At 55.7% G+C, this 23,241-nt stretch overlaps 1 protein-coding gene across 1 annotated transcript in view; it reads right to left on the reverse strand.

The window, feature by feature from the left end:
• Positions 1-4,440: 4,440 nt before the first annotated feature.
• ncanb (neurocan b) overlaps positions 4,441-23,241 on the reverse strand; it is a 163,520-nt gene continuing 144,719 nt past the window's right edge. The window contains exons 14-15 of the mRNA XM_064932957.1: positions 5,659-5,841; positions 4,441-4,688 (exon numbers count right to left, since the gene is read on the reverse strand). Of these exons, the coding sequence (XP_064789029.1) occupies positions 4,522-4,688; positions 5,659-5,841 (350 nt within the window). The 3' untranslated portion in view covers positions 4,441-4,521. The remainder of the gene's footprint in view (positions 4,689-5,658; positions 5,842-23,241) is intronic.

The following is a 23,241-nucleotide window of genomic DNA, read 5'->3' on the forward strand; positions in this document are numbered from 1 at the left end:
ACGGATAGGGAAAGAGAGGGCGAGAGAGTGACGGATAGGGAAAGAGAGGGCGAGAGAGTGACGGATAGGGAAAGAGAGGGCGAGAGAGTGACGGATAGGGAAAGAGAGGGCGAGAAAGAGAGTGACGGATAAGGGAAAGAGAGGGCGAGAGAGTGACGGATAGGGAAAGAGAGGGAGAGAGTGACGGATAGGGAAAGAGAGGGGCGGAGAGTGACGGATAGGGAAAGAGAGGGCGGAGAGTGACGGATAGGGAAAGAGAGGGCGAGAGAGTGACGGATAGGGAAAGAGAGGGCGAGAGAGTGACGGATAGGGAAAGAGAGGGCGAGAGAGTGACGGATAGGGAAAGAGAGGGCGAGAGAGTGACGGATGGGGAAAGAGAGGGAGAGAGTGACGGATGGGGAAAGAGAGGGCGAGAGTGACGGATGGGGAAAGAGAGGGCGAGAGAGTGACGGATAGGGAAAGAGAGGGCGAGAGAGTGACGGATAGGGAAAGAGAGGGCGAGAGAGTGACGGATAGGGAAAGAGAGGGCGAGAGAGTGACGGATAGGGAAAGAGAGGGCGAGAGAGTGACGGATAGGGAAAGAGAGGGCGAGAGAGTGACGGATAGGGAAAGAGAGGGCGAGAGAGTGACGGATAGGGAAAGAGAGGGCGAGAGAGTGACGGATAGGGAAAGAGAGGGCGAGAGAGTGACGGATAGGGAAAGAGAGGGCGAGAGAGTGACGGATAGGGAAAGAGAGGGACGGATAGGGAAATAGTGACGGATAGGGAAAGAGAGGGCGAGAGAGTGACGGATAGGGAAAGAGAGGGCGAGAGAGTGACGGATAGGGAAAGAGAGGGCGAGAGAGTGACGGATAGGGAAAGAGAGGGCGAGAGAGTGACGGATAGGGAAAGAGAGGGCGAGAGAGTGACGGATAGGGAAAGAGAGGGAAGAGAGAGTGACGGATAGGGAAAGAGAGGGCGAGAGAGTGACGGATAGGGAAAGAGAGGGCGAGAGAGTGACGGATAGGGAAAGAGAGGGCGAGAGAGTGACGGATAGGGAAAGAGAGGGCGAGAGAGTGACGGATAGGGAAAGAGAGGGCGAGAGAGTGACGGATAGGGAAAGAGAGGGCGAGAGAGTGACGGATAGGGAAAGAGAGGGCGAGAGAGTGACGGATAGGGAAAGAGAGGGCGAGAGAGTGACGGATAGGGAAAGAGAGGGCGAGAGAGTGACGGATAGGGAAAGAGAGGGCGATAGAGAGTGACGGATAGGGAAATAGAGGGCGAGAGAGTGACGGATAGGGAAAGAGAGGGCGAGAGAGTGACGGATAGGGAAAGAGAGGGCGAGAGAGTGACGGATAGGGAAAGAGAGGGCGAGAGAGTGACGGATAGGGAAAGAGAGGGCGAGAGAGTGACGGATAGGGAAATAGAGGGCGAGAGAGTGACGGATAGGGAAAGAGAGGGCGAGAGAGTGACGGATAGGGAAATAGAGGGCGAGAGAGTGACGGATAGGGAAAGAGAGGGCGAGAGAGTGACGGATAGGGAAAGAGAGGGCGAGAGAGTGACGGATAGGGAAAGAGAGGGCGAGAGAGTGACGGATAGGGAAAGAGAGGGCGAGAGAGTGACGGATAGGGAAAGAGAGGGCGAGAGAGTGACGGATAGGGAAAGAGAGAACAGTTGTTTCTGTGATGGAGAGACAGTATGTGTCTGGAGAGTCTGTGTGCATCGGAGCAAGCTGACACCATCCACAGAGCACAGTGAGCTGAGTTGACCCATTGCTCCAGGAGATCCACCAATAAGCAGCTGGTCTGATGCGGTGATAACAGCAGCCTCCTAGACTAGAGGATGACTGACAGACAGCCAGACACATAGGTCGGCCTACACCTACACTCCATCTCTACTCCTTAATCATAGCCAACATCTGACCAGCCCAGGCTCGATCTCAGCAGAGTCTCGGTTTGTTCGTTTTACACTTCTGTCCACCTTGTGTGAGAGAGATCCAATCACCTCTTCATATGTGTTCTTCCTGTCACACACGCACTCCGTCCCTCGTACTACTGTAAGAGACAGACACATACTGTCCTGCTTATTAACCCCATAGTAGTTCGAGTCATCACGGTATCTTTAGGAGAATCTCAGCTGATTTAAATGCCTAAGGAGCCCCCACCCACAATCAATCCTGTCTGGAATGGGAGACGGGATGGAAAGAAAAGCCGATAGTAGACTGACATCTAAAAGACGTGAGGAGCTGTGACAGGCCTGTGGCTCCCCGTCTGTCAGAGCAAAGCCCCTGTCATCACAGCCAGGGACAAAGGTCACCATGATAACCTCTTCATTAATTAAGCATGCTTTAAAGGGAGATGAATTGTACTGATATGGAGCTTGCTCTCTCTTCTCTCTTCTCTCTTTCAGGCCCTGTCTGTGTCATTGACAAGGTGGATAAAGGGATGAGGATGAAAGACAAGGGCGAGAGGAAGAGAGGAGGGAGAGACAGAGCGAGAGAGAAAGGAAGAGGGGGGTGGGGGGGCGTAAGCTCAGAGGAATTGCGTAAAGGCCATAAAGGAGCTTTCGAGAATCAGTCGGATCGTGCAGTAAAACATGTCTCCTTTTTCTACCCGCTGCAGAGAGAAGAGGTGGCACGGGTCTTATCCCAGCCGGCTCCGGGCTGCAGCAGACAGGACAGCTCTGTTTCAAACCATGCGTTTCCTGGTGCCATTCTGAACCACTGGTCCAGAAATACAAGGTTGTTTTATCTCTTCGAACCGTCTCAAATGTTTCTAGAATTTTCTGTGGTCGCTGTCACAGTTGCCCACACACAAACCTCACTGAGACTGGCCTCTGAACCCAGCCACCACAACTCTGGTTCTCTGTATTTAAAGCCAGATCCATACACTAGGACATTAGCTCAGCTTACTCCTCCTCGGGTGGGGCAGAGTGTGTGTTCATCCCGGCATTATGCCCCCATCTGCACTACTTTAAAAAGATAATTATGGGCCCAGCTCTGTACCCGCCGGCTGCAGAGAGAGCCCTGTCATCTCTCCGTTTGATGTGCTGGAGAACGGGGCGACTGCAATTAAGAGTCCGAATTCCCTGCTCTTCTCTCTCTCTTCCTCCCCCTCTCCTTTTCTCTCTCTGACAGTCTGACAGAACAATTTCTCCTCAGCGGGCCAGAGTAGTAGAACTCCAAAATGGAAGACGAACAGACCACTGACACCGGGACACAGACAGAATATGAGAGCGTGGTGATTGTTATGAGAGAATTCTGATGAAGGATCATTGCCTAATAGCTAGCTGGGAAACCAGACTTAGAGAGGCTAGTCATAATCTGGCCTATTCTGGGATGGGTTTCTCGAGTCCTTACTAGCTATCTCCTCTAGTAGTGAAGCAGGAACACAGAATGACTTAGAAAGGAAACACATACAGTAGGATGATAATCGTTAGAGGAAACATGGACTGCCACTACGGGGAGAAGTTTGAGCTTCTGGATCGACCTCAGAGGCGTGAGGTCGATTTGGATAGAGGCTAACTGCGCTTTCTCGGTTTTCCTCTATACCCAGTTAAAAGTGACCGTCGTAACAATGATGAGATACAATGCGAGTCGATCGAAACCAGTAGAACTGCCGGTGTCAAAGAAAGCAGGTCGCTCAATCTGTTTAGAATAACTGTTGTAGGTCATTAAGCAAAAGGTCTTCCAAAGAGCTAACCAAAAACAGCAAAGTCAAGAAATACAGTCAGACAACACATCTGTTAAAAACAAGGTTCGAACGAACAATTGAAAAACATGGATTGCATGTTAACGTGTTCCTCGACTCTTCTGGTTCGATACAGGATTTTCTGATGTTGTCACTATTTACAGTTTGTACTAAACATCCTCCACGATCGTTAATGTAAAAATAGAAGGAAACAAAAGAAACCTCTTAAGATTTTAACAGGTGAGCAAAGCCCCATATCCTGGGTCCTCGTTGACTTGATAAAAGTAGGGAGGGAGGGAGGGAGGGAGGGTGGGAGGGGGGGTGAGGGAGGGAGGAGTGAGGGAGGGGGGGTGAGGGAGGGAGGAGTGAGGGGGGAGGGGGAGTGAGGGAGGGAGGGAGGGGGTGAGGGAGGGAGGGGGGAGGGTGAGGGAGGGAGGGGAGGGAGGGAGGAGGGGGGGGGGAGGGAGGGAGGGAGGGAGAGGGAGGGAGGAGGGGGGGGGAGGGAGGGAGGGAGGGAGGGAGGAGGGGGGGGGTGAGGGAGGGAGGTGAGGGAGGGAGGGAGGGGGTGAGGGAGGGAGGGAGGGAGGGAGGGGGGGTGAGGGAGGGAGGGAGGGAGGAGGGGGGGGTGAGGGAGGGAGACAGAAAAGCAGTGAAAGTAAAGAAGAGTACAAAGAGATTGTTATTGTCTCAGGGAGGCCTAGCAGTCGGCTGTCAGGCCTCAGAGTTGAGTATGATACAGGCTGGCTCTGGGAGCCAGGTTGTGGGGTCAGGAACAGGGCAGGAGAGGGGGTAGAGAGGGGTAGAGGAGGGAGACTGGGCAGCTAGGCGAGGTTCGGGCAGTGGACGTTTTTGGTTCAGATGTGGGCATGAGCGTTCCCCTGCCCGTGCCCATGCCTGTGGCCCTGATCCCCTCCGTGGTGCCCCCCCTCGCCGTGTCCATGGCCGTGCTTCTTGTGCTTTCTGCGCTCCCGTCGGCCGTTGTGATGGTCATGGTGCCGCCTGTAGCGCTGTGCTCCCCGGGCTGGAGAGAGACAGAAGGGAGTGAAAGGGTGTGGGGGGGGATGAGTCAGGAGAAAGAGACCGGATGGGAGGGAGTAGAGGGGGGTGTGACAGGTAAAGTGGAGTGACAGAGTGAGAGAGGGATATGAGATGTGAGAGGAGCGGGGTGAGAGGTCAACACCACAGACATACAGCTCTCAACATCAGCCCCTCTGCCTAACGTGTCTTCTCCACTCAACTTCATATTACGAGCTCTCTACATGTATTAGCATAGGACTGTCCTCCCACTCACGTCCTGAGTGAGCCGCTTCCTTCCTGTGTTGTGCTGCCAAATTGGATCCATTGGTCCTGGGTTAGGTTTGCCAACAGAAGGTCTACCTTGCCATGATAATAATGACTAACAAACGACTCTAGCAGGAAAACAACATTACACTCAAAATGCACCAAATACGAAAAAAGGCTCCATATTTTCTCTCCAGTTCAAACAGCAGCAATTCATTATTTGTCAGTACGAGCCGAAAGGGGAAATGGGAAATACTTGTTTGCTCATAACTTCTTAAAAAGGGCAAACATTGATACAATCCTACAATATGAATGATTCTGCTGTCATAAAGAAAGATGGATGTTTCCGTCGTTCGGCAGAGCGAGTTTTACTCCTCATGGGAGGATAGTAAAATGAAATGTTTCTTCTCTGCGTTTCTGGCATTCCTCCAAACCCCTGGCTGTCAATCACACTTTGGAGCGATACACTATCTCAACAGAACAAGGGCTATAACTTAGTTTTATCTACATTCAAATTACATTACCGTCATCACACAACCTCTATCTGAACGAAAAGTTTGTCAAATTCCAGTACATGCTACAACTTCTATGGAGAATCTTGTATTACTACTGAGTTAAGTCTCATTTTAAGTTTCCATTCCTCCACTGTATTTGACCATTTATCCCATAGAGATAAAACTTATAGCCCTTCAACAGTCTTGGTCACTCACTCATAGTGCAGATGATTTTCGGCCGCTCCCATTTGCCGTTGGCACGACACTTGGCCGTGGGGACGTGGCGTTGGAGAAACCCGTCGGCACACTGGTAACGCACCACTGAGTGGATGTCATAGTGGGACCGCTTACGACCAATCAGAAAGGCGTTCTTCACGGTGGGAGGGTTGACACACAGCACTGCCCAATGGAGAAAGAGAGCGAGAAATGGAAAGCCAGCAATGGAGAAGTGGTACATTATAACAACGTGGTCCTAACATGTATATCACCATTCACAGTCATCAGTCGTCCCCCAATCTTTCCCCTTTCTGTTTTTGCCCTTGTCCCTGAACAAGAGACAGTTGAAGAGCCCTGTTTTAAAGAACATTCTCCCTCCACTCTTCAAAACTGTTGACGGCACACAACACACACATATCTAAAGTTCAAAGGAAACCAAAGAGATGAGTCGTGTGTGTGCTAGTCTGTGTGGGCTGTTGTTATCTCCTAGAGCGTTGTGTTGATGTGAGGTGGAGGGACAGACAGACAGACAGACAAGCAAAGTGGTTGAGACACCAGACAGACCCTACAGGGCTCTTAGCCCAGTGAGACATCCCACTGACTCACTGACCTTTCAGCTCTGGCTGTTGCCCATTGGCACAGATCTAGGATCAGCTTCCCCTCCACCAAACCTTATCTTCACTATCTGGGAGGAAAACACCAAACTGACTTTAGATCAGTGTCCTGGGTAACTTTGTCCTACCCCGACCTTTCAGAAGGGATTGGGCCCTCTGGGGCCACAGTGTGTGACAGGTGTCAGGAATGCACCCATGCTTACTGCTCATTGGCCGGATTAGAGGGAGGGCGAATGAGAGATGAGGGATGAGGAGGGGTGACTGGGGTGACAGTGCAGTTCCTCTGTCGTTCCCCTAGATGGCAGCCCTGCGGTTGAAACCTAAAGCCCTCAGTGAGTTTCTAACCCCTAAACAGTCACCAACCCAGCTGTACACTAAGTGGAAGTGCTTCTTTCCCTTACTTGAAGTAATCGACGACCTCTCATCTGGAACATGGTGGAGATGAGGTGTTCCTTACACAGCCAACACTAATGCAGAACTACCAGATCAGAGCCAACTCCAAGGATTAGAGGAAGGGAGGGAAGGATGTATTGTCCAGCTATCCACACAGGGTCTGTGACTGCAGTATGGGCCCAGTGGGAGGTCTGGCCTTCTAAAAGTAGGAATTCAGCTTAACGCCAGTCTGTAAAGGCCCTACTGCAGTACAGAGCACTAAGGCCAGGGGCTGCAGTACAGAGCACTAAGGCCAGGGGCTGCAGTACAGAGCACTAAGGCCAGGGGCTGCAGTACAGAGCACTAAGGCCAGGGGCTGCAGTACAGAGCACTAAGGCCAGGGGCTGCAGTACAGAGCACTAAGGCCAGGGGCTGCAGTACAGAGCACTAAGGCCAGGGGCCGCAGTACAGAGCACTAAGGCCAGGGGCCGCAGTACAGAGCACTAAGGCCAGGGGCCGTAGTACAGAGCACTAAGGCCAGGGGCCGCAGTACAGAGCACTAAGGCCAGGGGCCGCAGTACAGAGCACTAAGGCCAGGGGCCGCAGTACAGAGCACTAAGGCCAGGGGCTGCAGTACAGAACACTAAGGCCCTACTGCAGTACAGAGCACAAAGGCCAGGGGCTGCAGTACAGAGCACTAAGGCCAGGGGCTGCAGTACAGAACACTAAGGCCAGGGGCTGCAGTACAGAGTACTAAGGCCCTAATGCAGTACAGAGCACTAAGGCCAGGGGCTGCAGTACAGAGCACTAAGGCCAGGGGCTGCAGTACAGAGCACTAAGGCCCTACTGCAGTACAGAGCACTAAGGCCAGGGGCTGCAGTACAGAGCACCAAGGCCATACTGCAGTACAGAGCACAAGGACAGGGGCTGCAGTACAGAGCACTAAGGCCCTACTGCAGTACAGAGCACGAAGGCCAGGGGCTGCAGCACAGAGTACTAAGGCCAGGGGCCGCAGTACAGAGCACGAAGGCCAGGGGCTGCAGCACAGAGTACTAAGGCCAGGGGCCGCAGTACAGAGGACTAAGGCCAGGGGCTGCAGTACAGAGCACTAAGGCCAGGGGCTGCAGTACAGAACACTAAGGCCCTACTGCAGTACAGAGCACTAGGGCCAGGGGCTGCACTACAAAACACTAAGGCCAGGGGCTGCAGTACAGAGCACTAAGGCCAGGGGCTGCAGCACAGAGTACTAAGGCCAGGGGCCGCAGTACAGAGCACTAAGGCCAGGGGCTGCAGTACAGAGCACTAAGGCCAGGGGCCGCAGTACAGAGCACTAAGGCCAGGGGCTGCAGTACAGAGCACTAAGGCCAGGGGCTGCAGTACAGAGCACCAAGGCCAGGGGCTGCAGTACAGAGTACTAAGGCCAGGGGCTGCAGTACAGAGCACTAAGGCCAGGGGCTGCACTGCAAAACACTAAGGCCAGGGGCTGCAGTACAGAGCACTAAGACCAGGGGCTGCAGTACAGAGCACTAAGGCCAGGGGCTGCAGTACAGAGCACTAAGGCCCTACTGCAGTACAGAGCACGAAGGCCAGGGGCTGCAGTACAGAGCACTAAGGCCAGGGGCTGCAGTACAGAGTACTAAGGCCAGGGGCTGCAGTACAGAGTACTAAGGCCAGGGGCTGCAGTACAGAGTACTAAGGCCAGGGGCTGCAGTACAGAGCACTAAGGCCCTACTGCAGTACAGAGCACTAAGGCCAGGGGTTGCAGTACAGAGTACTAAGGCCAGGGGCTGCAGTACAGAGCACTAAGGCCCTACTGCAGTACAGAGCACTAAGGCCCGACTGCAGTACAGAGCACTAAGGCCAGGGGCTGCAGTACAGAGCACCAAGTCCTACTGCAGTACAGAGCACAAGGACAGGGGCTGCAGTACAGAGCACTAAGGCCCTACTGCAGTACAGAGCACGAAGGCCAGGGGCTGCACTACAAAACACTAAGGCCAGGGGCTGCAGTACAGAGCACTAAGACCAGGGGCTGCAGCACAGAGTACTAAGCCCAGGGGCCGCAGTACAGAGCACTAAGGCCAGGGGCTGCAGCACAGAGTACTAAGCCCAGGGGCCGCAGTACAGAGCACTAAGGCCAGGGGCTGCAGTACAGAGCACTAAGGCCAGGGGCTGCAGTACAGAGCACTAATGCCAGGGGCTGCAGTACAGAGCACTAAGGCCCTACTGCAGTACAGAGCACTAGGGCCAGGGGCTATCGTACAGAGCACGAAGGCCCTACTGCAGTACAGAGCACTAGGGCCAGGGGCTATCGTACAGAGCACGAAGGCCCTACTGCAGTACAGAGCACTAAGGCCAGGGGCTGCAGTACAGAGTACTAAGGCCAGGGGCTGCAGTACAGAGCACTAAGGCCCTACTGCAGTACAGAGCACTAAGGCCAGGGGTTGCAGTACAGAGTACTAAGGCCAGGGGCTGCAGTACAGAGCACTAAGGCCCTACTGCAGTACAGAGCACTAAGGCCCTACTGCAGTACAGAGCACAAGGACAGGGGCTGCAGTACAGAGCACTAAGGCCCTACTGCAGTACAGAGCACGAAGGCCAGGGGCTGCACTACAAAACACTAAGGTCAGGGGCTGCAGTACAGAGCACTAAGGCCAGGGGCTGCAGTACAGAGCACTAATGCCAGGGGCTGCAGTACAGAGCACTAAGGCCCTACTGCAGTACAGAGCACTAAGACCAGGGGCCGCAGCACAGAGCACTAAGGCCAGGGGCTGCAGTACAGAGCACTAATGCCAGGGGCTGCAGTACAGAGCACTAAGGCCCTACTGCAGTACAGAGCACTAGGGCCAGGGGCTGCACTACAAAACACTAAGGCCAGGGGCTGCAGTACAGAGCACTAAGACCAGGGGCTGCAGCACAGAGTACTAAGGCCAGGGCCGCAGTACAGAGCACTAAGGCCAGGGGCTGCAGTACAGAGCACTAAGGCCAGGGGCTGCAGTACAGAGCACTAAGGCCAGGGGCTGCAGTACAGAGCACTAAGGCCAGGGGCTGCAGTACAGAGCACCAAGGCCAGGGGCTGCAGTACAGAGTACTAAGGCCAGGGGCTGCAGTACAGAGCACTAAGGCCAGGGGCTGCACTGCAAAACACTAAGGCCAGGGGCTGCAGTACAGAGCACTAAGACCAGGGGCTGCAGCACAGAGTACTAAGGCCAGGGGCTGCAGTACAGAGCACTAAGGCCAGGGGCTGCAGTACAGAGCACTAAGGCCAGGGGCTGCAGTACAGAGCACTAAGGCCAGGGGCTGCAGTACAGAGCACTAAGGCCAGGGGCTGCAGTACAGAGTACTAAGGCCAGGGGCTGCAGTACAGAGCACTAAGGCCAGGGGCCGCAGTACAGAGCACTAAGGCCAGGGGCTGCAGTACAGAACACTAAGGCCCTACTGCAGTACAGAGCACTAAGGCCAGGGGTTGCAGTACAGAGTACTAAGGCCAGGGGCTGCAGTATAGAGCACTAAGGCCCTACTGCAGTACAGAGCACTAAGGCCCTACTGCAGTACAAAGCACTAAGGCCAGGGGCTGCAGTACAGAGCACCAAGTCCTACTGCAGTACAGAGCACAAGGACAGGGGCTGCAGTACAGAGCACTAAGGCCCTACTGCAGTACAGAGCACGAAGGCCAGGGGCTGCACTACAAAACACTAAGGCCAGGGGCTGCAGTACAGAGCACTAAGACCAGGGGCTGCAGCACAGAGTACTAAGCCCAGGGGCCGCAGTACAGAGCACTAAGGCCAGGGGCTGCAGCACAGAGTACTAAGCCCAGGGCCGCAGTACAGAGCACTAAGGCCAGGGGCTGCAGTACAGAGCACTAAGGCCAGGGGCTGCAGTACAGAGCACTAATGCCAGGGGCTGCAGTACAGAGCACTAAGGCCCTACTGCAGTACAGAGCACTAGGGCCAGGGCTATCGTACAGAGCACGAAGGCCCTACTGCAGTACAGAGCACTAGGGCCAGGGGCTATCGTACAGAGCACGAAGGCCCTACTGCAGTACAGAGCACTAAGGCCAGGGGCTGCAGTACAGAGTACTAAGGCCAGGGGCTGCAGTACAGAGCACTAAGGCCCTACTGCAGTACAGAGCACTAAGGCCAGGGGTTGCAGTACAGAGTACTAAGGCCAGGGGCTGCAGTACAGAGCACTAAGGCCCTACTGCAGTACAGAGCACTAAGGCCCTACTGCAGTACAGAGCACAAGGACAGGGGCTGCAGTACAGAGCACTAAGGCCCTACTGCAGTACAGAGCACGAAGGCCAGGGGCTGCACTACAAAACACTAAGGTCAGGGGCTGCAGTACAGAGCACTAAGGCCAGGGGCTGCAGTACAGAGCACTAATGCCAGGGGCTGCAGTACAGAGCACTAAGGCCCTACTGCAGTACAGAGCACTAAGACCAGGGGCCGCAGCACAGAGCACTAAGGCCAGGGGCTGCAGTACAGAGCACTAATGCCAGGGGCTGCAGTACAGAGCACTAAGGCCCTACTGCAGTACAGAGCACTAGGGCCAGGGGCTGCACTACAAAACACTAAGGCCAGGGGCTGCAGTACAGAGCACTAAGACCAGGGGCTGCAGCACAGAGTACTAAGGCCAGAGGCCGCAGCACAGAGCACTAAGGCCAGGGGCTGCAGTACATAGCACTAAGGCCAGGGGCTGCAGTACAGAGCACCAAGGCCAGGCTGCAGTACAGAGCACTAAGGCCAGGGGCTGCAGTACAGAGCACCAAGGCCAGGGGCTGCAGTACAGAGTACTAAGGCCAGGGGCTGCAGTACAGAGCACTAAGGCCAGGGGCTGCACTGCAAAACACTAAGGCCAGGGGCTGCAGTACAGAGCACTAAGACCAGGGGCTGCAGCACAGAGTACTAAGGCCAGGGGCTGCAGTACAGAGCACTAAGGCCAGGGGCTGCAGTACAGAGCACTAAGGCCAGGGGCTGCAGTACAGAGCACTAAGGCCAGGGGCTGCAGTACAGAGTACTAAGGCCAGGGCTGCAGTACAGAGTACTAAGGCCAGGGGCTGCAGTACAGAGTACTAAGGCCAGGGGCTGCAGTACAGAGTACTAAGGCCAGGGGCTGCAGTACAGAGCACTAAGGCCCTACTGCAGTACAGAGCACTAAGGCCAGGGGTTGCAGTACAGAGTACTAAGGCCAGGGGCTGCAGTACAGAGCACAAAGGCCCTACTGCAGTACAGAGCACTAAGGCCCTACTGCAGTACAGAGCACTAAGGCCAGGGGCTGCAGTACAGAGCACCAAGTCCTACTGCAGTACAGAGCACAAGGACAGGGGCTGCAGTACAGAGCACTAAGGCCCTACTGCAGTACAGAGCACGAAGGCCAGGGGCTGCACTACAAAACACTAAGGCCAGGGGCTGCAGTACAGAGCACTAAGACCAGGGGCTGCAGCACAGAGTACTAAGCCCAGGGGCCGCAGTACAGAGCACTAAGGCCAGGGGCTGCAGTACAGAGCACTAAGGCCAGGGGCTGCAGTACAGAGCACTAATGCCAGGGGCTGCAGTACAGAGCACTAAGGCCCTACTGCAGTACAGAGCACTAGGGCCAGGGGCTATCGTACAGAGCACGAAGGCCCTACTGCAGTACAGAGCACTAAGGCCAGGGGCTGCAGTACAGAGCACTAAGACCAGGGGCCGCAGCACAGAGCACTAAGGCCAGGGGCTGCAGTACAGAGCACTAATGCCAGGGGCTGCAGTACAGAGCACTAAGGCCCTACTGCAGTACAGAGCACTAGGGCCAGGGGCTATCGTACAGAGCACGAAGGCCCTACTGCAGTACAGAGCACTAAGGCCAGGGGCTGCAGTACAGAGTACTAAGGCCAGGGGCTGCAGTACAGAGCACTAAGGCCCTACTGCAGTACAGAGCACTAAGGCCAGGGGTTGCAGTACAGAGTACTAAGGCCAGGGGCTGCAGTACAGAGCACTAAGGCCCTACTGCAGTACAGAGCACTAAGGCCCTACTGCAGTACAGAGCACAAGGACAGGGGCTGCAGTACAGAGCACTAAGGACCTACTGCAGTACAGAGCACGAAGGACAGGGGCTGCACTACAAAACACTAAGGTCAGGGGCTGCAGTACAGAGCACTAAGACCAGGGCTGCAGCACAGAGCACTAAGACCAGGGGCCGCAGCACAGAGCACTAAGGCCAGGGGCCGCAGTACAGAGCACTAAGGCCAGGGGCTGCAGTACAGAGCACTAAGGCCAGGGGCTGCAGTACAGAGCACTAAGGCCCTACTGCAGTACAGAGCACTAGGGCCAGGGGGTATCGTACAGAGCACGAAGGCCCTACTGCAGTACAGAGCACTAAGGCCAGGGGCTGCAGTACAGAGCACTAAGGCCAGGGGCTGCAGTACAGAGCACTAATGCCAGGGGCTGCAGTACAGAGCACTAAGGCCCTACTGCAGTACAGAGCACTAGGGCCAGGGGCTATCGTACAGAGCACGAAGGCCCTACTGCAGTACAGAGCACTAAGGCCAGGGGCTGCAGTACAGAGCACTAAGGCCCTACTGCAGTACAGAGCACTAAGGCCAGGGGTTGCAGTACAGAGCACTAAGGCCAGGGGTTGCAGTACAGAGTACTAAGGCCAGGGGCTGCAGTACAGAGCACTAAGGCCCTACTGCAGTACAGAGCACTAAGGCCCTACTGCAGTACAGAGCACTAAGGCCAGGGGCTGCAGTACAGAGCACCAAGGCCTACTGCAGTACAGAGCACAAGGACAGGGGCTGCAGTACAGAGCACTAAGGCCCTACTGCAGTACAGAGCACGAAGGCCAGGGGCTGCACTACAAAACACTAAGGCCAGGGGCTGCAGTACAGAGCACTAAGACCAGAGGCCGCAGCACAGAGCACTAAGGCCAGGGGCCGCAGTACAGAGCACTAAGGCCAGGGGCTGCAGTACAGAGCACTAAGGCCAGGGGCTGCAGTACAGAGCACTAAGGCCCTACTGCAGTACAGAGCACTAGGGCCAGGGGCTATCGTACAGAGCACGAAGGCCCTACTGCAGTACAGAGGACTAAGGCCAGGGGCTGCAGTACAGAGCACTAAGGCCAGGGGCTGCAGTACAGAACACTAAGGCCCTACTGCAGTACAGAGCACAAGGACAGGGGCTGCAGTACAGAGCACGAAGGCCAGGGGCTGCAGTACAGAACACTAAGGCCCTACTGCAGTACAGAGCACAAGGACAGGGGCTGTAGTACAGAGCACTAAGGCCCTACTGCAGTACAGAGCACTAAGGCCCTACTGCGGTACAGAGCACTAAGGCCCTACTGCAGTACAGAGCACTAAGGCCAGGGGCTGCAGTACAGAGCACTAAGGCCCTACTGCAGTACAGAGCACTAGGGCCAGGGGCTATCGTACAGAGCACTAAGGCCCTACTGCAGTACAGAGCACTAAGGCCAGGGGCTGCAGTACAGAGCACTAAGGCCAGGGGCTGCAGTACAGAACACTAAGGCCCTACTGCAGTACAGAGCACAAGGACAGGGGCTGCAGTACAGAGCACTAAGGCCCTACTGCAGTACAGAGCACTAAGGCCAGGGGCCGCAGTACAGAGCACTAAGGCCAGGGGCCGCAGTACAGAGCACTAAGGCCAGGGGCCGCAGTACAGAGCACTAAGGCCAGGGGCCGTAATACAGAGCACTAAGGCCAGGGGCTGCAGTACAGAGCACTAAGGCCAGGGGCTGCAGTACAGAGCACTAATGCCAGGGGCTGCAGTATAGAGCACTAAGGCCAGAGGCTGCAGTACAGAGTACTAAGGACAGGGGCTGCAGTACAGAGCACTAAGGCCAGGGGCTGCAGTACAGAGCACTAAGGCCAGGGGCTGCAGTACAGAGCACTAAGGCCAGGGGCTGCAGTACAGAGTACTAAGGCCAGAGGCTGCAGTACAGAGCACTAAGGCCCTACTGCAGTACAGAGTACTAAGGCCAGAGGCTGCAGTACAGAGCACTAAGGCCCTATTGCAGTACAGAGCACTAAGGCTCTACTGCAGTACAGAGTACTAAGGCCAGAGGCTGCAGTACAGAGCACTAAGGCCCTACTGCAGTACAGAGCACTAAGTCCAGAGGCTGCAGTACAGACTACTAAGGCCAGATGCTGCAGTACAGAGCACTAAGGCCCTACTGCAGTACAGAGCACTAAGGCCCTACTGCAGTACAGAGTACTAAGGCCAGAGGCTGCAGTACAGAGCACTAAGGCCAGAGGCTGCAGTACAGAGCACTAAGGCCAGAGGCTGCAGTACAGAGCACTAAGGCCCTACTGCAGTACAGAGTACTAAGGCCAGAGGCTGCAGTACAGAGTACTCAGGCCAGAGGCTGCAGTACAGAGCACTAAGGCCCTATTGCAGTACAGAGCACTAAGGCTCTACTGCAGTACAGAGTACTAAGGCCAGAGGCTGCAGTACAGAGTACTAAGGCCAGAGGCTGCAGTACAGAGCACTAAGGCCCTAATGCAGTACAGAGTACTAAGGCCAGAGGCTGCAGTACAGAGCACTAAGGCCCTACTGCAGTACAGAGTACTAAGGCCAGAGGCTGCAGTACAGAGCACTAAGGCCCTATTGCAGTACAGAGCACTAAGGACAGGGGCTGCAGTACAGAGCACTAAGGGCAGGGGCCGCACTACAGAGCACTAAGGCCAGGGGCCGCACTACAGAGCACTAAGGCCAGGGGCCGCAGTACAGAGCACTAAGGCCAGGGGCTGCAGTACAGAGCACTAGGGCCAGGGGCTATAGTACAGAGCACTAAGGCCCTACTGCAGTACAGAGTACTAAGGCCAATGGCTCCAGTACAGAGCACTAAGGCCACAGGCTGCAGTACAGAGCACTAAGGCCAGGGGCTGCAGTACAGAGCACTAAGGCCAGGGGCTGCAGTACAGAGCACTAAGGACAGGGGCTGCAGTACAGAGCACTAAGGCCCTACTGCAGTACAGAGTACTAAGGCCAGGGGCTCCAGTACAGAGCACTAAGGCCACAGGCTGCAGTACAGAGCACTAAGGCCAGGGGCTGCAGTACAGAGCACTAAGGCCAGGGCTGCAGTACAGAGCACTAAGGACAGGGGCTGCAGTACAGAGCACTAAGGCCCTACTGCAGTACAGAGCACTAAGGGCCTACTGCAGTACAGAGCACTAAGGCTAGGTGCTGCAGTACAGAGCACTAAGGCCCTACTGCAGTACAGAGTACTAAGAACAGAGGCTGCAGTACAGAGCACTAAGACCAGGGGCTGCAGCACAGAGTACTAAGCCCAGGGGCCGCAGTACAGAGCACTAAGGCCAGGGGCTGCAGTACAGAGCACTAATGCCAGGGGCTGCAGTACAGAGCACTAAGGCCCTACTGCAGTACAGAGCACTAGGGCCAGGGGCTATCGTACAGAGCACGAAGGCCCTACTGCAGTACAGAGCACTAAGGCCAGGGGCTGCAGTACAGAGCACTAAGACCAGGGGCCGCAGCACAGAGCACTAAGGCCAGGGGCTGCAGTACAGAGCACTAATGCCAGGGGCTGCAGTACAGAGCACTAAGGCCCTACTGCAGTACAGAGCACTAGGGCCAGGGGCTGCACTACAAAACACTAAGGCCAGGGGCTGCAGTACAGAGCACTAAGGCCAGGGGCTGCAGCACAGAGTACTAAGGCCAGGGGCCGCAGTACAGAGCACTAAGGCCAGGGGCTGCAGTACAGAGCACTAAGGCCAGGGGCTGCAGTACAGAGCACTAAGGCCAGGGGCTGCAGTACAGAGCACTAAGGCCAGGGGCTGCAGTACAGAGCACCAAGGCCAGGGGCTGCAGTACAGAGTACTAAGGCCAGGGGCTGCAGTACAGAGCACTAAGGCCAGGGGCTGCACTGCAAAACACTAAGGCCAGGGGCTGCAGTACAGAGCACTAAGACCAGGGGCTGCAGCACAGAGTACTAAGGCCAGGGGCTGCAGTACAGAGCACTAAGGCCAGGGGCTGCAGTACAGAGCACTAAGGCCAGGGGCTGCAGTACAGAGCACTAAGGCCAGGGGCTGCAGTACAGAGTACTAAGTCCAGGGGCTGCAGTACAGAGTACTAAGGCCAGGGGCTGCAGTACAGAGTACTAAGGCCAGGGGCTGCAGTACAGAGTACTAAGGCCAGGGGCTGCAGTACAGAGCACTAAGGCCCTACTGCAGTACAGAGCACTAAGGCCAGGGGTTGCAGTACAGAGTACTAAGGCCAGGGGATGCAGTACAGAGCACTAAGGCCCTACTGCAGTACAGAGCACTAAGGCCCTACTGCAGTACAGAGCACTAAGGCCAGGGGCTGCAGTACAGAGCACCAAGTCCTACTGCAGTACAGAGCACAAGGACAGGGGCTGCAGTACAGAGCACTAAGGCCCTACTGCAGTACAGAGCACGAAGGCCAGGGGCTGCACTACAAAACACTAAGGCCAGGGGCTGCAGTACAGAGCACTAAGACCAGGGGCTGCAGCACAGAGTACTAAGCCCAGGGGCCGCAGTACAGAGCACTAGGGCCAGGGGCTGCAGTACAGAGCACTAAGGCCCTACTGCAGTACAGAGCACTAGGGCCAGGGGCTGCAGTACAGAGCACTAAGGCCACAGGCTGCAGTACAGAGCACTAAGGCCCTACTGCAGTACAGAGTACTAAGGCCAGGGGCTGCAGTACAGAGCACTAAGGCCACAGGCTGCAGTACAGAGCACTAAGGCCAGGGGCTGCAGTACAGAGCACTAAGGCCAGGGGCTGCAGTACAGAGCACTAATGCCAGGGGCTGCAGTACAGAGCACTAAGGCCCTACTGCAGTACAGAGCACTAGGGCCAGGGGCTATCGTACAGAGCACGAAGGCCCTACTGCAGTACAGAGCACTAAGGCCAGGGGCTGCAGTACAGAGCACTAAGACCAGGGGCCGCAGCACAGAGCACTAAGGCCAGGGGCTGCAGTACAGAGCACTAATGCCAGGGGCTGCAGTACAGAGCACTAAGGCCCTACTGCAGTACAGAGCACTAGGGCCAGGGGCTATCGTACAGAGCACGAAGGCCCTACTGCAGTACAGAGCACTAAGGCCAGGGGCTGCAGTACAGAGTACTAAGGCCAGGGGCTGCAGTACAGAGCACTAAGGCCCTACTGCAGTACAGAGCACTAAGGCCAGGGGTTGCAGTACAGAGTACTAAGGCCAGGGGCTGCAGTACAGAGCACTAAGGCCCTACTGCAGTACAGAGCACTAAGGCCCTACTGCAGTACAGAGCACAAGGACAGGGGCTGCAGTACAGAGCACTAAGGCCCTACTGCAGTACAGAGCACGAAGGCCAGGGGCTGCACTACAAAACACTAAGGTCAGGGGCTGCAGTACAGAGCACTAAGGGCAGGGGCCGCAGTACAGAGCACTAATATATATAATATAATATATCCCATTTAGCAGACGCTTTTGTCCAAAGCGACTTACAAGTCGGCTGGGGCCACTACTTTTACATATGGGTGGCCCCAGCGGGAATCGAACCCACGACGCTTGGCGCTTGCAAGCGCCATGCTCTACCGACTGAGCCACACAGGACACTAAGGCCAGGGGCCGCAGTACAGAGCACTAAGGCCAGGGGCTGCAGTACAGAGCACTAAGGCCAGGGGCTGCAGTACAGAGCACTAGGGCCAGGGGCTATAGTACAGAGCACTAAGGCCCTACTGCAGTACAGAGTACTAAGGCCAGGGGCTGCAGTACAGAGCACTAAGGCCACAGGCTGCAGTACAGAGCACTAAGGCCAGGGGCTGCAGTACAGAGCACTAAGGCCAGGGGCTGCAGTACAGAGCACTAAGGCCAGGGGCTGCAGTACAGAGCACTAAGGCCCTACTGCAGTACAGAGTACTAAGGCCAGGGGCTGCAGTACAGAGCACTAAGGCCACAGGCTGCAGTACAGAGCACTAAGGCCAGGGGCTGCAGTACAGAGCACTAAGGCCAGGGGCTGCAGTACAGAGCACTAAGGACAGGGGCTGCAGTACAGAGCACTAAGGCCCTACTGCAGTACAGAGCACTAAGGCCCTACTGCAGTACAGAGCACTAAGGCTAGGTGCTGCAGTACAGAGCACTAAGGCCCTACTGCAGTACAGAGTACTAAGGCCAGAGGCTGCAGTACAGAGCACTAAGGCCCTACTGCAGTACAGAGTACTAAGGCCAGAGGCTGCAGTACAGAGCACTAAGGCTCTACTGCAGTACAGAGTACTAAGGCCAGAGGCTGCAGTACAGAGCACTAAGGCCCTATTGCAGTACAGAGCACTAAGGCTCTACTGCAGTACAGAGTACTAAGGCCAGAGGCTGCAGTACAGAGCACTAAGGCCCTACTGCAGTACAGAGTACTAAGGCCAGAGGCTGCAGTACAGAGTACTAAGGCCAGATGCTGCAGTACAGAGCACTAAGGCTCTACTGCAGTACAGAGTACTAAGGCCAGAGGCTGCAATACAGAGCACTAAGGCCCTACTGCAGTACAGAGTACTCAGGCCAGAGGCTGCAGTACAGAGTACTCAGGCCAGAGGCTGCAGTACAGAGCACTAAGGCCAGAGGCTGCAGTACAGAGCACTAAGGCCCTATTGCAGTACAGAGCACTAAGGCCAGGGGCTGCAGTACAGAGCACCAAGTCCTACTGCAGTACAGAGCACAAGGACAGGGGCTGCAGTACAGAGCACTAAGGCCCTACTGCAGTACAGAGCACGAAGGCCAGGGGCTGCACTACAAAACACTAAGGCCAGGGGCTGCAGTACAGAGCACTAAGACCAGGGGCTGCAGCACAGAGTACTAAGCCCAGGGGCCGCAGTACAGAGCACTAGGGCCAGGGGCTGCAGTACAGAGCACTAAGGCCCTACTGCAGTACAGAGTACTAAGGCCAGGGGCTCCAGTACAGAGCACTAAGGCCACAGGCTGCAGTACAGAGCACTAAGGCCCTACTGCAGTACAGAGTACTAAGGCCAGGGGCTCCAGTACAGAGCACTAAGGCCACAGGCTGCAGTACAGAGCACTAAGGCCAGGGCTGCAGTACAGAGCACTAAGGCCAGGGGCTGCAGTACAGAGCACTAATGCCAGGGGCTGCAGTACAGAGCACTAAGGCCCTACTGCAGTACAGAGCACTAGGGCCAGGGGCTATCGTACAGAGCACGAAGGCCCTACTGCAGTACAGAGCACTAAGGCCAGGGGCTGCAGTACAGAGCACTAAGACCAGGGGCCGCAGCACAGAGCACTAAGGCCAGGGGCTGCAGTACAGAGCACTAATGCCAGGGGCTGCAGTACAGAGCACTAAGGCCCTACTGCAGTACAGAGCACTAGGGCCAGGGGCTATCGTACAGAGCACGAAGGCCCTACTGCAGTACAGAGCACTAAGGCCAGGGGCTGCAGTACAGAGTACTAAGGCCAGGGGCTGCAGTACAGAGCACTAAGGCCCTACTGCAGTACAGAGCACTAAGGCCAGGGGTTGCAGTACAGAGTACTAAGGCCAGGGGCTGCAGTACAGAGCACTAAGGCCCTACTGCAGTACAGAGCACTAAGGCCCTACTGCAGTACAGAGCACAAGGACAGGGGCTGCAGTACAGAGCACTAAGGCCCTACTGCAGTACAGAGCACGAAGGCCAGGGGCTGCACTACAAAACACTAAGGTCAGGGGCTGCAGTACAGAGCACTAAGGGCAGGGGCCGCAGTACAGAGCACTAAGGCCAGGGGCCGCAGTACAGAGCACTAAGGCCAGGGGCTGCAGTACAGAGCACTAAGGCCAGGGGCTGCAGTACAGAGCACTAGGGCCAGGGGCTATAGTACAGAGCACTAAGGCCCTACTGCAGTACAGAGTACTAAGGCCAGGGGCTGCAGTACAGAGCACTAAGGCCACAGGCTGCAGTACAGAGCACTAAGGCCAGGGGCTGCAGTACAGAGCACTAAGGCCAGGGGCTGCAGTACAGAGCACTAAGGACAGGGGCTGCAGTACAGAGCACTAAGGCCCTACTGCAGTACAGAGTACTAAGGCCAGGGGCTGCAGTACAGAGCACTAAGGCCACAGGCTGCAGTACAGAGCACTAAGGCCAGGGGCTGCAGTACAGAGCACTAAGGCCAGGGGCTGCAGTACAGAGCACTAAGGACAGGGGCTGCAGTACAGAGCACTAAGGCCCTACTGCAGTACAGAGCACTAAGGCCCTACTGCAGTACAGAGCACTAAGGCTAGGTGCTGCAGTACAGAGCACTAAGGCCCTACTGCAGTACAGAGTACTAAGGCCAGAGGCTGCAGTACAGAGCACTAAGGCCCTACTGCAGTACAGAGTACTAAGGCCAGAGGCTGCAGTACAGAGCACTAAGGCTCTACTGCAGTACAGAGTACTAAGGCCAGAGGCTGCAGTACAGAGCACTAAGGCCCTATTGCAGTACAGAGCACTAAGGCTCTACTGCAGTACAGAGTACTAAGGCCAGAGGCTGCAGTACAGAGCACTAAGGCCCTACTGCAGTACAGAGTACTAAGGCCAGAGGCTGCAGTACAGAGTACTAAGGCCAGATGCTGCAGTACAGAGCACTAAGGCTCTACTGCAGTACAGAGTACTAAGGCCAGAGGCTGCAATACAGAGCACTAAGGCCCTACTGCAGTACAGAGTACTCAGGCCAGAGGCTGCAGTACAGAGTACTCAGGCCAGAGGCTGCAGTACAGAGCACTAAGGCCAGAGGCTGCAGTACAGAGCACTAAGGCCCTACTGCAGTACAGAGTACTAAGGCCAGAGGCTGCAGTACAGAGCACTAAGGCCCTATTGCAGTACAGAGCACTAAGGCTCTACTGCAGTACAGAGTACTAAGGCCAGAGGCTGCAGTACAGAGCACTAAGGCCCTACTGCAGTACAGAGTACTAAGGCCAGAGGCTGCAGTACAGAGCACTAAGGCCCTATTGCAGTACAGAGCACTAAGGCTCTACTGCAGTACAGAGTACTAAGGCCAGAGGCTGCAGTACAGAGTACTCAGGCCAGAGGCTGCAGTACAGAGCACTAAGGCCCTATTGCAGTACAGAGCACTAAGGACAGGGGCTGCAGTACAGAGCACTAAGGGCAGGGGCCGCAGTACAGAGCACTAAGGCCAGGGGCCGCAGTACAGAGCACTAAGGCCAGGGGCTGCAGTACAGAGCACTAAGGCCAGGGGCTGCAGTACAGAGCACTAGGGCCAGGGGCTATAGTACAGAGCACTAAGGCCCTACTGCAGTACAGAGTACTAAGGCCAGGGGCTGCAGTACAGAGCACTAAGGCCACAGGCTGCAGTACAGAGCACTAAGGCCAGGGGCTGCAGTACAGAGCACTAAGGCCAGAGGCTGCAGTACAGAGTACTAAGGCCAGAGGCTGCAGTACAGAGCACTAAGGCCCTACTGCAGTACAGAGTACTAAGGCCAGAGGCTGCAGTACAGAGCACTAAGGCCCTACTGCAGTACAGAGTACTAAGGCCAGAGGCTGCAGTACAGAGTACTCAGGCCAGAGGCTGCAGTACAGAGCACTAAGCCCCTATTGCAGTACAGAGCACTAAGGACAGGGGCTGCAGTACAGAGCACTAAGGGCCTACTGCAGTACATAGCACTAAGGGCCTACTGCAGTACATAGCACTAAGGCCAGAGGCTGCAGTACAGAGTACTAAGGCCCTACTGCAGTACAGAGCACTAAGGACAGGAGCTGCAGTACAGAGCACTAAGGCCCTACTGCAGTACAGAGCACTAAGGCCAGAGGCTGCAGTACAGAGCACTAAGGCCCTACTGCAGTACAGAGTACTAAGGCCAGAGGCTGCAGTACAGAGTACTCAGGCCAGAGGCTGCAGTACAGAGCACTAAGGCCCTATTGCAGTACAGAGCACTAAGGACAGGGGCTGCAGTACAGAGCACTAAGGCCAGGGGCTGCAGTACAGAGCACTAAGGCCAGGGGCTGCAGTACAGAGCACTAAGGCCAGGGGCTGCAGTACAGAGCACTAAGGCCAGGGGCTGCAGTACAGAGTACTAAGGCCAGGGGCTGCAGTACAGAGTACTAAGGCCAGGGGCTGCAGTACAGAGTACTAAGGCCAGGGGCTGCAGTACAGAGTACTAAGGCCAGAGGCTGCAGTACAGAGCACTAAGCCCCTATTGCAGTACAGAGCACCAAGGACAGGGGCTGCAGTACAGAGCACTAAGGGCCTACTGCAGTACATAGCACTAAGGCCAGAGGCTGCAGTACAGAGTACTAAGGCCAGAGGCTGCAGTACAGAGTACTAAGGCCCTACTGCAGTACAAAGCACTAAGGACAGGAGCTGCAGTACAGAGCACTAAGGCCCTACTGCAGTACAGAGCACTAAGGACAGGGGCTGCAGTACAGAGCACTAAGGCCAGGGGCTGCAGTACAGAGCACTAAGGCCAGGGGCTGCAGTACAGAGCACTAAGGCCAGGGGCTGCAGTACAGAGCACTAAGGCCAGGGGCTGCAGTACAGAGTACTAAGGCCAGGGGCTGCAGTACAGAGTACTAAGGCCAGGGGCTGCAGTACAGAGTACTAAGGCCAGGGGCTGCAGTACAGAGCACAAGGACAGGGGCTGCAGTACAGAGCACTAAGGCCCTACTGCAGTACAGAGCATGAAGGCCAGGG

The sequence above is a fragment of the Oncorhynchus masou genome, chromosome 24, assembly GCF_036934945.1.
Source record: "Oncorhynchus masou masou isolate Uvic2021 chromosome 24, UVic_Omas_1.1, whole genome shotgun sequence".
Lineage (NCBI taxonomy): Eukaryota > Metazoa > Chordata > Actinopteri > Salmoniformes > Salmonidae > Oncorhynchus > Oncorhynchus masou.